The sequence below is a fragment of the Solenopsis invicta genome, chromosome 2 (assembly GCF_016802725.1).
Source record: "Solenopsis invicta isolate M01_SB chromosome 2, UNIL_Sinv_3.0, whole genome shotgun sequence".
NCBI lineage: Eukaryota > Metazoa > Arthropoda > Insecta > Hymenoptera > Formicidae > Solenopsis > Solenopsis invicta.
Genome location: NC_052665.1, coordinates 6,152,292 through 6,166,340, shown reverse-complemented (window position 1 = coordinate 6,166,340; position 14,049 = coordinate 6,152,292). Strand labels below are relative to the sequence as shown.

General features: G+C 31.6%; 3 protein-coding genes across 9 annotated transcripts; 2 read left to right on the top strand and 1 right to left on the bottom strand.

Moving 5' to 3' along the window:
- Window positions 1-22: 22 nt before the first annotated feature.
- LOC105200830 (microprocessor complex subunit DGCR8) lies at window positions 23-4,398 on the top strand. 2 transcript variants are annotated; one of them, XM_026130169.2, is made up of 7 exons: window positions 23-288; window positions 1,273-1,737; window positions 2,130-2,213; window positions 2,291-2,675; window positions 2,745-3,013; window positions 3,102-3,538; window positions 3,628-4,398. In XM_026130169.2, the coding sequence occupies exons 2-7, from the start codon at window positions 1,314-1,316 to the stop codon at window positions 3,958-3,960; spliced, it is 1,932 nt and encodes a 643-aa protein (XP_025985954.2). In that variant the 5' UTR covers window positions 23-288; window positions 1,273-1,313; the 3' UTR covers window positions 3,961-4,398. The 2 variants fall into 2 exon arrangements, with proteins under 2 accessions (XP_025985954.2, XP_011166887.2); XM_011168585.3 differs by having other exon boundaries at window positions 24-288; window positions 1,284-1,737; window positions 3,628-4,397.
- A 4,316-nt stretch (window positions 4,399-8,714) lies between these two features.
- LOC105200831 (RILP-like protein homolog) lies at window positions 8,715-10,743 on the bottom strand. Of its 2 annotated transcripts, none has more exons than XM_011168586.3 (6): window positions 10,300-10,743; window positions 10,046-10,190; window positions 9,787-9,914; window positions 9,195-9,565; window positions 9,015-9,113; window positions 8,715-8,942 (listed from the first exon to the last, which is right to left on the bottom strand). In XM_011168586.3, exons 1-6 carry the CDS (start codon window positions 10,609-10,611, stop codon window positions 8,819-8,821), a joined length of 1,179 nt encoding a protein of 392 aa, XP_011166888.1. In that variant the 5' UTR covers window positions 10,612-10,743; the 3' UTR covers window positions 8,715-8,818. The 2 variants fall into 2 exon arrangements, with proteins under 2 accessions (XP_011166888.1, XP_011166890.1); XM_011168588.3 differs by having other exon boundaries at window positions 10,070-10,190.
- LOC105200832 (protein CASP) lies at window positions 10,742-14,047 on the top strand. 5 transcript variants are annotated; one of them, XM_011168589.3, is made up of 7 exons: window positions 10,742-11,293; window positions 11,876-11,959; window positions 12,639-12,816; window positions 12,993-13,128; window positions 13,225-13,374; window positions 13,467-13,596; window positions 13,679-14,047. In XM_011168589.3, the coding sequence occupies exons 2-7, from the start codon at window positions 11,930-11,932 to the stop codon at window positions 13,868-13,870; spliced, it is 816 nt and encodes a 271-aa protein (XP_011166891.1). In that variant the 5' UTR covers window positions 10,742-11,293; window positions 11,876-11,929; the 3' UTR covers window positions 13,871-14,047. The 5 variants fall into 5 exon arrangements, with proteins under 5 accessions (XP_011166891.1, XP_025985949.1, XP_025985948.1 ...); XM_026130164.2 differs by having other exon boundaries at window positions 10,742-11,408; XM_026130163.2 differs by having other exon boundaries at window positions 10,742-11,408; window positions 11,585-11,959.
- The last annotated feature ends 2 nt before the right edge of the window (window positions 14,048-14,049 follow it).

Genomic DNA, 14,049 nt, shown 5'->3' with positions numbered 1-14,049 from the left:
TATTATTTGTCGTACGTAAAACTTTTTTAATAGCGTTGATTGGATACAGAATAGAAAAGATCTCGAGTTTCCAGAAATCCTCTATCTTCTAGCCAATCAATACGCAACACGTGATCCTAGAGAATATCGCGTTTCTCGGGATAGCAGCTCCGCTCCGCTGAAATTACGAGTCGGCCTAACCTAGACGGTTCAGTTCTTTTCCATTTTTCTTCGCTGTGTCCGATCTCTTTGATTTTTTTACAATGTATAAACAGTAGTAATCGTAAAAAGTAACTTGTACAGACTCAGGTAAATCATAATTCTAAGTGGGTAAACAGCGTACATCAAAATATGTCGTTATCCTGAATTCTGATATTCTCTAACGAGATATTCTTGTGAGGGGATTAAAGGGAGGAGGTCCTCCTTTTCGAATTAGGAATTAAATGTATCTTGTTTTTATTGTATTTATAGGCCGGTTTTGTTTTATAAACTACCCAACATTCATGTATTGTGTTAGTGATGGATCTTTAGATTTACGGAAGGTTCATGACACGTAGATATGGCCGATAGTTTTTACATGATACAAGTTGATGTACGTTATACGTTTAAAGTCTGTTTTTATTAACACGTTCTACGCGTATTCGGTAAACATAACTGTCAAACGTATGCTTGTCTATCAAGCTGAAGATCGAGTACACAGTCGTTTAGCTAGCATCCTCGCAGAACTCCAGCTAGTAACAGCCTCAATCTTTCAATGTTGTTCCTGTCTAGATCTGGAGTTTAAATAATGCGATGGAATTCTCTCAGCCATCTACAAAATCCGATAAAATAACAACTCGTTTGTACATACATTACTCTCATGGATATGTAATAGGCCCCAGACTGCTAACACTAATGCAAATGTCCAATTTTTATTGCCATCTGTGGTTTCAAATTGATTGGACTTTGGCCTCATTGGTGAAAGTGGTGTGGCCATACAACGCGCTTAATACATATTAATCCTGGGATTGTTTTATCTGGACCTTGGATTTAAGTTTATTGTGGATATTGTTGTTTATTGTTAACTATATTGTTGTTTATTATTGTTAATTTGCATATAATGTGCAATGATTATCTATATTTCTATACTCTGTCAATGTGCATATATGATAAGAGGTCAATACTATAAGCTTTATTTGTTGAACATGTAACATAATAGAGCATATGAATATATTTTCTATTGTTTTTGTAATTGTACTAATTCTGTCAGCTAAATTTCATTAGGGCTTATATGTATTGTTCATATTTTTATAGTATTTTTATAGTTTTTGACAGATACCTTGTGACACAAAGCGATGGAAATTGGCATAGAACAACCAGTTGAGGATGCTATGGCTTCAGAAGATAGTGCAAGTAATGAAAATCAGAACATTTTGGATCATAGGGCAATCTCTAGCATACAACGTGAGAATCAAAATTGGGAAGCGGGTATAAAGACAACGAAATCAGATCATGATACTAGATCCACTGGCACTGACAACAGTCATTGTAATGATATCACAGATGAAGAAATTACATGTTTTGATAATAAAAATACTTTACACAATGGCTTATGCCAAGAAGATTCGGAACATCATGATGATTTACGACAATTTGATGTACTGGATGATTTGGATCGCCATCCAGAACAGAATGATGCTTCTGATGATGATTCAGATACAGATGAGAGTATGGATTCTGAGGTACCAGATGAAGAAATTGAAGCAATGCTAGAAGAAGGTATATTTTTATGTTTTTACAAATCTAAAAGTTTTCATGCAATTATAATTACTATAATTAAGAAGAACAGTTTGAAAGATCATTTTACTTATTATTGTAAAAAGTCTGCTGTATAATGTTTCACATTATTAATACGAAAATATTTATCTGCGTGTTGCTTTTAATTATCTGTAAAAGTTGTCACATAATTTGAAATTTTGTTAACCATTTTTATATATAAAAAGATTTCTACAATAATTACAATTCAAGAGTATTAATTTCACGTTCTCAAGATCAGATTAAATGTTTTCTGCAGCAAAGAGAATAAGAAACCAAGTAAGATTATTTGGTTTCTCATCTTTTTTTAGTATAGTTTATAAAGATTCTTATTTTAGTTAAGTTTTATGCATTAGGTCTTCCAGAAGAATTTAAAGGAAAGAGAAAAGATAAAAAGGATCGCTTGCCCTATGAGGAAAGGGAGAAACTTGTTTTAGATGGTATATAAATAAAGTTCCATATATGGTGTGCTGTACAATCTAATATTTATGTCACTTTTGTTGTTCTTTTTTTTTAGAAATTGGACATAATCATTTTGACGTTTTACCTGAAGGATGGGTACAAGTTACCCACAATAGTGGAATGCCATTATATCTTCATAAACAAAGTAGAGTTTGTACACTAGCAAAGCCCTACTTTCTTGGTCCAGGAAGCGTTAGAAAACATGAAGTTCCTGTAAGCGCCATACCCTGTCTTCAGTACAAAAAAGCATTAATGGAAGAGGAAGAAGAACGAAAGAAGGAGATGGAACGTGCACCAAATACTGAAGCTTGCAGTCTTCCCAGTGCAAAGATTGAAACCATACAAGAGAATCGTGCGGCACATTCATTAGATAGCGAGCAATTAAGAAATTATTGTCAGTCTTTGTTTCGTTTTAAATCCATTAAAGTAATGAGATTTCAGTAAGTATTACAAAATAAGATGATCATATCATTTTTTGTTTTTTACATTTATCAATTCTTCTGGTGTAGATCTTGGTCAGCGCGTCGAAAATTTACGAAAATTAAAAAACATCGTAAACAACTTGAACGTCCAACTTTACCGGATGGTACAAAATTAATCACTTTCCCAATCAGTAGTTCTAGTGGAAGTGGCAATTGGAATATTGCGGACGATAATGGTCAGAGACCTGCGAAACACTGGATAATGAATCCATCGGGCAAAAGTTATGTTTGTATTCTTCATGAATATGTGCAACATGCGTTAAAAAAACAACCAACATACAAATTTAAAGAATTAGGTAATCACATTATTTGATGTTGTTTGATAATGTACGAAATGTAATATTGTTATTTTATTTAAGACGGAATTAATGTGTTTAATTACAGAAAATGCAGCTACACCATATTCCGCGGTAGTTTGTATAAATGATATGGAATATGGTAGTGGATTCGGCAGCAGCAAAAAACAAGCAAAGGCTAATGCAGCCCGAAAAACTCTTGAAATTTTGATTCCACAAATGAAAGATAAAATTTCCGGTGAAAACAGCGGGGATACTGGATCGAACAATGATAGTCGTACGATAAAAGCGTCTAGAGGAAATTCTGATGCCGATCTTTCGTTCTTCGACGAAATATCCATCACGGATCCACGTGTTGCAGAATTTTGTGCGAAAACTACAGAACCTTCTCCCCATGCTATTTTAATAACTTGTCTTCAAAGAAATTATGGTTTAGGAGATATGCACATAAATTATTCAGTAAATACGTTGAAACATCAACGAAACGAATTTACAATGAAAGTTGGAAAACATGAAGCTACTGTTGTACGTATAAGTTATTTCTTATTTATACATATATAAATAGGTTTATTAATTTTGGATAGTAAGAATTAATCTTAGTTAAATAATTGCAGGTTTGTCGTAACAAGAAAGACGGTAAACAACGAGCAGCACAAGCAATACTACAACTTATACATCCACATATACAGTCTTGGGGTTCTTTGCTGCGTCTTTACGGATCGCGAAGTGTTAAATCCTTTAAGGAAAAGAAACAATTGGAACAAGAAATAACCCTTTTGCAGGGTAAAGCCGCTGTTAATCAACCAAATCACGCTATTTTAGGTAAACTTAGACAAGAGATGCGAAGATTAGCCGAACAACGCGAGGCAATACAACCTATTGGTAAGTTTGTACCACCAGATTTACCAACGGGATCGGCAGCTAATCTCAATAATGTAGATTTATAAAAAAGTATAGATAATTGATATATATATGACTTTTGATCGTCAGCTGACACACACACTATATTGGATTTGATTATTTGTTACATATTGGGTGTACGTCACCCAACCATTTTTAATTGGGTATATCTCGGTACCTAATGTATAGAATTTAAACATTTTTTTTTAATTGATATGCCAAGTCAGGAAAAAAATTAAATAGGTGTGAAAATTGAGATGTTGAATATATTCAAAATATTCAGAAGAGAAGGAGCAAACGATTTATGAATGTCAAGCATTTTTGTAAAAAAGGCCGGGTGTACGACACCCAGTGTGTCAACTGAAGGTTAAATATATATATTTAGAAAAATATAAATAATAGAAGAGAAGAGGGTATTATGGCTACTGTCAACAAATAGGCTACTCCTATTATTTCCGTTATTAGATGACGTGTTCTAATAATTGCTTATGGAGTTATTTGTTTATTAGCCTGCTGCTTTTTATTGATGCTAATATGCCAATACATAATGACTGACAATTGTTATAAGGCATTTTTACTTTTGAGCACTTCTAAACTTTTTCAACTTTTACACTTTTAACCTTTAATTACATACACTTCCTCATTATTTTTAAACTTAAGTGTATTATTATACGAAGGTGCATACACTCGAGTGTTTTTTTGTTATTTAACTTTTTATTTGGCCGTATACATTTCGAGTTATACAAAGTTAAAACAATAACATGGAATTTTGTTAATATGGTTTTTTAAGTGAAATTTTTATATCGAAATATTTCTTCGATAAATCGATTATCATTCTAAAGAATGGTGTTTAGAAACATTGGAAACATCATTTTATGTTTGTTGTTTAATGTTAAACAGGGATAAATGATATTTTTAATAAAATTTCTAATGGTATTTCTAAAACTTTTGAACGCAGAAAAATTTTAAATCAGGAAAATTCTAAACAATGGAAAATTAAAAATATATAATTTTGTAACAAGGTACTGTGTTTCTTTTAAACTAAATTAATTTTTTTAAATTATTTTTATAGATAACCATATTACAACCACTTTTTTTCTTCCACTGATTATGCAGTGCATTAGATTTTCATAAATCACGTCCTAAATAATAAATATTTCATTACTTTGAGTCTAGAATCTGTCAAACAACATTCTGACGAATGTAATCGTTCAAGTTTCAATAGAAAATATTAATTATAAACAAAGATATTCAATAAAATGAAAATGGATGCCGTATTACCCTCTTCTCTTCTATTATACAATCTTATAATATAAAGTCTTTTAGAAATTATCTTCTCGCCAGTCATGAAAATAAATAGGTTTTTTGTATAAGTATTTAAATTGATTAAATTACATATAATGCTAGCTGAGGTAATATTTTTCGCAATAGATTTTTTCATTTTCTTCGAAAGGGAAGGGGGGAATTTTAAAGATGCAAGTTAACATCAGTATTATTAAAATTTAATTTAATTATGTGATAATATTATACTAGTTCCTGTTCAAGAGTTGTGTTTGAAACCGAAAGTAACAGCACGCAGTTCGAAAGAATTGGAAACTGTATGTAAAAATCACGTATAAAATATTATTTCAGCACCAAGATCTTACTATGACCATTTTGATCCATCTTCTATGTAAATTTATTGTACACAAATGACAGTTTTGAATCTATTATATTTTTTAATAGGATCAAAATGTAAAATATTAGTACGACTTTTAAGTTGTTGAAAACTATTATGAAATTTTTCTTAAAGTGTCTCAATCAAAATTATATTAATCAGTAATGCTGGATATTTTATCTCTCTCTTTCTCTCTCTCGCCCCCCCTCTCCTGCCTCTCCCTCCCCTATCTTATTTTTTTATTCTGATATCTTATTTTTAAAAATTTTTCTTCAATATCATACTCTATAATATTATTTTAATTATATTTTATTATATGTACCATTATTCTAATGGTATATGTGACAAGTTAAATGATTATAGTTTATCATTCATTTTTAATCTTTTTTTTTACATTAACGTGAGAATAGTTGTAAATGTGAAAAGTGAAAAAGCAGCATGAAAAAAGAATTCTAATTTACAAGGGAACAGAATATACAGAAATTTTATTGTATAAATAATTATAACATATAAATGTAACATGATTATATAATCGAAAACACATTTAACAAATATCAACGACGCCTAATATATTACAATACTGATAGACATTCATATTCTGTTCCATGGAAGAATGACCTCAATTTTTATAAGTGACAAATTATTTCCACGAAATTTAAATTAAATACTGTATTGTAGACAGATCTTATAATTCGTTAATGTTTAAGTGTGTATGAATGCATTATGTATGTTAAGTGTGTATGTATGTAAACGTAAATACAATTGTATATTAATTGTAAAGAAAAACGAGCTTTATGCTTAGCTTAAAGCATGATGTAAACACAGATACAGACTTAATAAAATCATTTTATAGATAACTCTCCTATTTTATTAATATACAGCTGAACATTAAAAGATGAAAACATCTAGCACTTATCAAATCAAATCTATTCGAATCAAATTTTGTTGAACTAAAATATAATTTTACATGAGTAAATTATTATTATTAAGTTGTATGCAATACGTTTTTCCAGAAAGATACTATTTATTTTTTACAATCTAAATTTTTAATACCTACTTACAATATATCATGGACAACATTATATTATTGATGTCACATTCATGTTATTTTTCTATCTCTTTGATCTCACATCTAATTGTAGGATAGTTTTAAAATCATATATAATCCTACATTGAATATGTTGAAAGGGATAAACCTATCTGCATATTTATCAATTTGTTGTATAAAGATATTTAACAATTCTAAATTATCGCATTGGTCAATGAAAATTTATTTATATAGCCATGGAAGCAACAAATATGCAAATACCTTAATGTTATTCCAAGATTAACTCTTTTATTCTCCAAAAAATGTAATTCGTTGCTGCCTTGGCTATTTTGCTAGTATAAAAATCTAAAAATGTATATACTAATATAAACGAACTCTTCTCTCATTGTATACAAGATTAAAGCAAAGCTATTAATATAAATTTAATTTATATTTAAAAGATATACTCACAAAACATTTTTGAGAATATATTGTCTGATATAAAAGATAAAACACACTGATATGCATGTATATCATTCCATTACATTATAAAATATTTTCAACAAAACTGGAGCTTTCTCTATTTTACATATATCAAATATATTAATATTAAATTATTAATTAAATTATTAATGCTTCGGTTTTTATCATAGTATAAATATAATTATATCTATACTATAGTTTTTACAAATAAAAGTGTTTCATTTACCATGAGCACATCTCTATGATTTCACCATTGTAGCATTGTTGTAGTAAGAACTGTACTCACTACATTTTGTTCATTACAATTTATACTATATAATTCATTCTACATACTTGAACTCGTCTCTCATACTAATGTGAAACTTTACTGAATCGTTCAAGAGTTGATAAGTAATACTGAAATAGGCACTACATATAACACAGTTATTTTGCATTTATAAACAGCTAATTTTAATATATAATATTAATAGCACAACAAATCCTTTGTAATGGAAACTTTTGGCATTTGCAATGCATATAATTTTCTTGTCATATGTTATTGCAGAGTAAATTTTTTTGATAATTTTTGTATTAACTTTAATTTAGATATTCTTATATCCATTTTGCTATATATATAGGTATTGACAACTTTTTAATTATATCGTCATATTTGAAAGCTGTAATATTTTTATACGAACATATCACACATTGAAATAAATCAAATCAACTTGTGTTTTATGAGTATATTTACAATTGCATGAAAAGAAAAATATTTAATTTTACATTAACACATGGCACAGATGTGAAATATGTTAGATTCATTATTGTGTTCACATTTAATTTTAAATGAGATAAAAGTATTAGATATGTCATTGTTTATAATAATACAAGAGATAAAAATAAAATATAAAATCCAAATATTACATGCTTTAATCATATCATAAATGCATCATGACACAATAAACATACGATATATATATATTAAAAAGTTAATAAATAAGATATAAAAATCTACTGTAGTCTTCTCAATATAGAATATACTCTAAAAATTGCATTTAACTGCAAAGTTAGATAGAATACATTAGTTCATTTATAACTGAAATAGTAACTAGAATAAAGAAAATTATTGAAAGATTATAAATCTCTTTGAAAGCTTAGAAAACAATAATCGGATACTTTGGTACTTGCGTGTAAATATATATATGTAGAAAGAATGAGACCTGTTTCACATTAGACCCAATTAGGACCTCATCAATGTACATTTAAAATTACACGCACCTAGTTGTTTCGAAAAAAAATTGGAATGTTTTTTTCTAATTATATATATATCACTATCTTTTTCTACATGCATTACGAATATCCCATGTCTATAAATTTAACGTCTAAAAGGAAATGAAAAAATAAAAAAAGGTGATATAAAGTCGTGCAGCTAAATACACATTGTCCTTTTTTATACATCTATACAAATATATACATGCATACAAGTCTTTGCTGTCATATAGATTTATATAAATCTAGTGTGTCCTATTTGCTCATTGCATGCACATCTACTGTGAATCAGGTCTCAATAATATCAACTATCTTACAAGAATTAATATCTACGTTAAAATTGTCTATGTAAAATCGTATGTGTATCGAGCAGTCACAAAATGTGGAGTCACAAAATGTGGTTATGTAAATAAAAAGTCTAGTCCTAATCATCCTTGGTTGTCATTCTTGACAATTATTTAAAATTATCCAACGCATTTTTAAAAAAGCATTATATAGACGTATCACAGGTACTGCTTCCAGATAGGGCCATCTTTGAAAGACTAGAAAGACTTCGTCTGGGACTGCTACCTCCGAGAAAGCTGCTACTGGATTCGGAGAATATTTTTCGGAAGCTATAAAATTAATGCATTTTAGATACATGTTACATATAAATATACGAAGAAACGAAAATAATAAACACGTACAATTTACGAATTCCAGATTCGGAGGATTTTTTCCATGGCGCATCATCTGGTTCATAAGGAAGCGGTCCCTGCACGGGTGCATCTTTATCATCCTCAGGACTGAAATGACACAAATATATTTTATGCAGCAAAAACTATATATATATATATATATATAGTTTTTATTAGTTAACGACATACATTTCAGGTTTTGGTCGATACAGTTCTAGTTCGTCTTCAAGATCTGAAACTCTTGCCTTCAACTCATTTCGCTCGTGCAAAATTTCTTTCAGTTCGGCAGTCGTAAATCTGGGTCTATCAGGATCATCTAGATCATAAATTGCTTTGTTCGTTAAATCAGGACAGCCCTGCAATTTACTCAAATCCTCATTTTCTTTCTTAGCCATTCCAAGCCGTCCCCGAAGATTTATAAGTTCCCGATTCTGGTCTTGCAGTTGAGCTAAAAAGTCAGCTCTTTCTTCTACTAAACCTCGGGCTTGCATTTGCGCTTGTCGTTGTTTACGTTTCAATTCTCGTCCCAGTACAGTAAGCTTCTCCACTTGAGCACTTAACTATACAATACATTGCATTATTTATCATGTGTAGTTCTTATAATAAAATTTGTTATATGAAAAATAATTTTAAAATCCTTGAATATCTAATAATTTAAAATTTTATTTAATATCTAATAATTTCATTAAAATACTCTAGGAATAGAATTAGAAATTTAACATTTTATGTCTATTATGAGAAAATTGCCGAATTACATATATTCATATAAGTACCAATTTACATTTTCAATTTCTGTGGTTTTTTGTGACAATTCTCGATCTCTCGCACGAATCTGATCTCGTTGTTTATCTATCATGGACCTTAAATGCTGTAGAACCGCTATATCAACCTCCTGACTAGCTGTAATAGCTAAAAATTAATGCAAATAGTTATTTCAGCAATTTGTTAATTTGTACATTGTGTTCTGTCAAAAGTACATTTGTACGTTTAACAAAACCTTTTAATGATTAGATTAGTAACAGGTTAATTGGTGTTAGTACTTGTTTGTTTACTGCTGTACTGACTATCACTACGTGATTCGTGCAAAGATTCAGCTAATCGTCTATTTTCTTCTTGTAATCTAGTAACCATGGCTACTAAGTCGCGAGATTCTTGTCTCCAGTGTTCTTCGATTTGTTCTAATTCCTACAAGAAATAGATTCAATAATATAACTATGCTATGAAATATAATCATAAGTTATAAGTCGAGATTACTGCTTTTTATGTAATATAAACAAGTTAAATCATCAGCTACCTTTTCAAATCGTTGTCTATCCTCAGCCTTTCCAATTTTGTCACTCTCGAGCTGAGAGATCTTGGCACTTAGCTCCTGTACCATAGTATTTTCGCGCTCATTTTTGGTAGCGAGATTCTCAAGTAGCTCTAAAGCATTTATCACCTTTGGCATCAGATTAGTCACCGACTCCACCCCAAACAGATCTATGAGCTTCTCGCATTCCTTCCCTATCTCCGATGCAATATCATACACATCCACCACCGACACATCAGACGCGACAGAATATTCTTCCATTTTGCAGGTCGCGTTACCTCTCAGACAAAAAGGCATGAATACAACTTTTTGCCGCAGCACGCTCTACGCGTAGATCTGCTCAATGATAGGAGAAGGAGATCACATAAAGACGTTTTCGCTCTTCGAAGAATCTCGCCTTCCTAAGAATTCGGGCTCCGGAATCTAAGAATTCGGGCTCCGGAATTCAAACGGTTCTACACGCTTGTGCTATCTCCGGCAAGGACTCGTGTATATAGAGGAAATTACAGATAATCACAGCCAAACTACACGAAGTATCCTTGTGCACTCGTCTTGGATGTCTCGAGAAAAGAAGACTCCTCCTTTACGTTCCGTATGTATGTACATCCGCGCTTGCCTGTAGGTTTGCGATAAATAAATTGCGTGACTTTTAGGTGTGGCGTTAATTGTTGAAACGACAAAACTCGTAATCACGCATCGATAGATATTCGCATTACGCACTCGTCGTTTCCAGATCGAATACCAGTCCGGAAAGTGCAACGGACCCCGGTGATGTCATAGCAATTCCATCAAAACGTCATGTTTAAATTCCGGTCGCACACACAGGAGCCACGGCGGAGCAGATGATTGAGATTACTCACGGCGTATGCGGGTGTACGTGCGCATGTGCGTGTGTGCGATTCTCGTCGACGACGTCGACGACTCTCCGACTCTCCACCAAGCGCCGAGAGGCACACCCTCTCTCGGAGCGTCGCGAAACGTTAGTAAGAGAAATTGTTATTCCTATAATCGACATTCCTATCCCATAATTTGTAATTGTTGCACAATGACGCGAAACGAATCGTGAAGTAATATTTATTTTGGAGAGATATATGGTATTTTTATTTCCATATCAGAAGCTTATCTTTATTATCGCAGGGAAGGCAGTGGTCATTTAATTTATTGCGCAATAGATAAGAATACAATAATTCACACGACACTTTGGGATCTTACAAGCATCTTTTTTACATGTTTTATCTTCTGTGAATCAATTCCTCTGTCTGTGTTTCAGAACGAAGTATCTGTGATATCTTTATCTCGATAACAGCAGCTTATCTTTATCAAAACGCTTGAACGAGAGATAATAATCATTCTGCGATCGTGCGATGAAAGAATAAGATAATGCAACAAGATAACCTTGAGATTTGAAAGTTTTACGTCAGACTTTTATTCGAATACTACAGAGAATGTCGATCAATGCGCTGTTTTTAACTTTAACAATAATAGATTCTTATAAATTCTTAGAAATTGTTTGGCACGCCTTGACGTTTCAAGTATTATAAAAAAAAAATTTAATTTCAAGGTGGAAAAAAGTTAAAAGGCGCTCTGTCGACGTATATTGAGAAAGGTACAACGAATGGAATGCAAGGCGACGGTAACCATAGAAGTACGTATTGTTGGATCGTTAAATATATTTTGACATAACCGGACTAAATAATTCCGCGAGTAAAGAAAAAGATTGTAAGAATTACATTTCTAAGAAAAGCGGTAGTAATCATGAGCGAGCAAGAAAACGTCGCAATTTCGATAAATCGACTGGAGAAACTTTTGGCGGGCGTTACGAGCAAGATAGAGAAATCGGTAATTAACGTTGCCAAATTTAATAGATTCCATTTAAACGAATAAATGTCTTCGTTCTTTTAAGAGATATGAATTTTCTCTTATTTTGTGTCTTTTCTGTTTGGAAAAATAGATTTCATTTAATTTTATCTTAATTCCACTTGACATTTCAGTTTATTTCGGCAACTTCATTCGATTCCAAACCTAAACATTTCGCATGTCGTGCCACAAGTTTTTCAAACGTGCTGATTGGCTTTCGAATAGAGAATTTCCAACGTCGCGGAAAATTTTTTTCTTCAACCAGCCAATCAGCATGCCCGAAAAAGAGCCACACGTGTCAACAATAATGCGCCAACTTCACGTTAAAAAAAATTCGCCATGTTGCAATCGTAGATCTGAATAACACTCAGTTTCAAAATTATTTGAAATTATTCACTCTGTAACAATTGAGTGAGAACATTAAGTGAGAAAAAATCTTTATCCTACTTCTTATTGCCATTTAATAGATTGAAAAGTGTGGTGCCCACGATTCGCCGTTGCTCCGAGAAATCATCGAGCTCATCGAGCTTTTCAAAAAATTCGTTATATCCCGCACGAAGAGAACTCCCGAAGTAGAATGCGCGTATGCTATCAACTTGCACGATTGCCGGATAAAAATAGCGGATACTTTGGCGGAACTTGAAGGTAAATTTAATGAAGAGAAAATTTTTTGATATTAAGTAAAAATACGCATTATTTCGAGCGCGGACTAACCCTAATAGCACCTTTATTCAAGGGACATTGGTCCTTTGGACGTCCGTACGTCCTAAGGACGTCCCCTGGATAAAGCGTGCTGCTAAAGAAAATATTGTGATTGGCAGCTTTACAGGAGACGTCTGATGAACAGAACTCGAGTTCCGAAATCTTTCTGAGAGATATTGTTACCTGCATAAACGACGAGGAAGAGATAATGCGAAGCATTAAGAAAACGTCAGAAATAGAGATACCAAGAGAAATGTATTAAAAAATTTATTATTTTTACTTATATAAAAATTATATTGTTTTATTACTATATTATTTATGATTTCAAATTTTATTTTTACAAATTTGTAGAGAAGAATCAACGCGAGAGATGCTGATTGTAAAGGAACGAGAGAAGATGCGAAAGAAAATATTATGGTCTGAAATAGATTTGGCAAAGCATAAATTGCACGACGTTATAAAAATTAATGCAGCGACCGAAAAGAAGCTTTTTGATCTGTGGTAAATGCTTCTTCATAAAAAAAAGAAACAGTTTAATATCGAACAAAATTCATTTGAGAAATGCGAATAAATATGTTAATTTAATATTTCAGTGCAAAAGTTGAGCAAGAGTATGTTGTTGTTCTTGCTAAATATGACTGCGACGTTGGTATGCTCCATGCGTTGACAGAAGAACTATCAAAAGATAACGAAGTTATTAAAGCAGAAATTAAAGAAATGGAGGTTTGTAGCACGTTTGGTCTTAAATTTAATACGTACTTAATATGTACAACTTTGCTAAATGGTCATTAATTTTTGTCATTAGGATCAACTGACCTTGCAACGGGAGTTGTACATTCAATTTAAGAAGAAGCGAGAAATTGCTCTGATAAAAGCTTTCAATGAAAAATTGGAGTTCTTTAAGCATAATCGAGCAACTAGAGTTATTCAAAAAGCATGGAGAGCGTACTTTGAACGTATTTCGTTAAAGAAACGACGAAAAACAAAGAGAAAATAATTTATTGAATTTCCATTAGCTTCACTTTTAAAGAGATAATACTAGTATTTGGCAATATATATGCAATTTTTGCATGACAAAGTGAAGATGTAACATCAAAAATAATTTTTTTATGGATATGCTAAGATAATCTGTTACCTATAATGAGAAAGCTAGATTAGAGGAAAAAACAAATGACG

Bases quoted from the DNA above. Each gene is read 5' to 3' on its own strand.
- LOC105200830 (XM_026130169.2), top strand. From the start codon at position 1,314: ATGGAAATTGGCATAGAACAACCAGTTGAGGATGCTATGGCTTCAGAA. The intron at 1,738-2,129 runs GTATATTTTTAT...TTTATGCATTAG, and splicing joins TGAAGCAATGCTAGAAGAAG to GTCTTCCAGAAGAATTTAAA. The intron at 3,539-3,627 runs GTACGTATAAGT...AAATAATTGCAG, and splicing joins GAAAACATGAAGCTACTGTT to GTTTGTCGTAACAAGAAAGA.
- LOC105200831 (XM_011168586.3), bottom strand. From the start codon at position 10,611: ATGCCTTTTTGTCTGAGAGGTAACGCGACCTGCAAAATGGAAGAATAT. The intron at 9,566-9,786 runs GTAAATTGGTAC...TGTATTGTATAG, and splicing joins AAACCACAGAAATTGAAAAT to TTAAGTGCTCAAGTGGAGAA. The intron at 8,943-9,014 runs GTACGTGTTTAT...TTAATTTTATAG, and splicing joins GAATCTGGAATTCGTAAATT to CTTCCGAAAAATATTCTCCG.
- LOC105200832 (XM_026130165.2), top strand. From the start codon at position 12,070: ATGAGCGAGCAAGAAAACGTCGCAATTTCGATAAATCGACTGGAGAAA. The intron at 12,154-12,638 runs GTAATTAACGTT...GCCATTTAATAG, and splicing joins CGAGCAAGATAGAGAAATCG to ATTGAAAAGTGTGGTGCCCA. The intron at 13,129-13,224 runs GTATTAAAAAAT...ACAAATTTGTAG, and splicing joins ATAGAGATACCAAGAGAAAT to AGAAGAATCAACGCGAGAGA.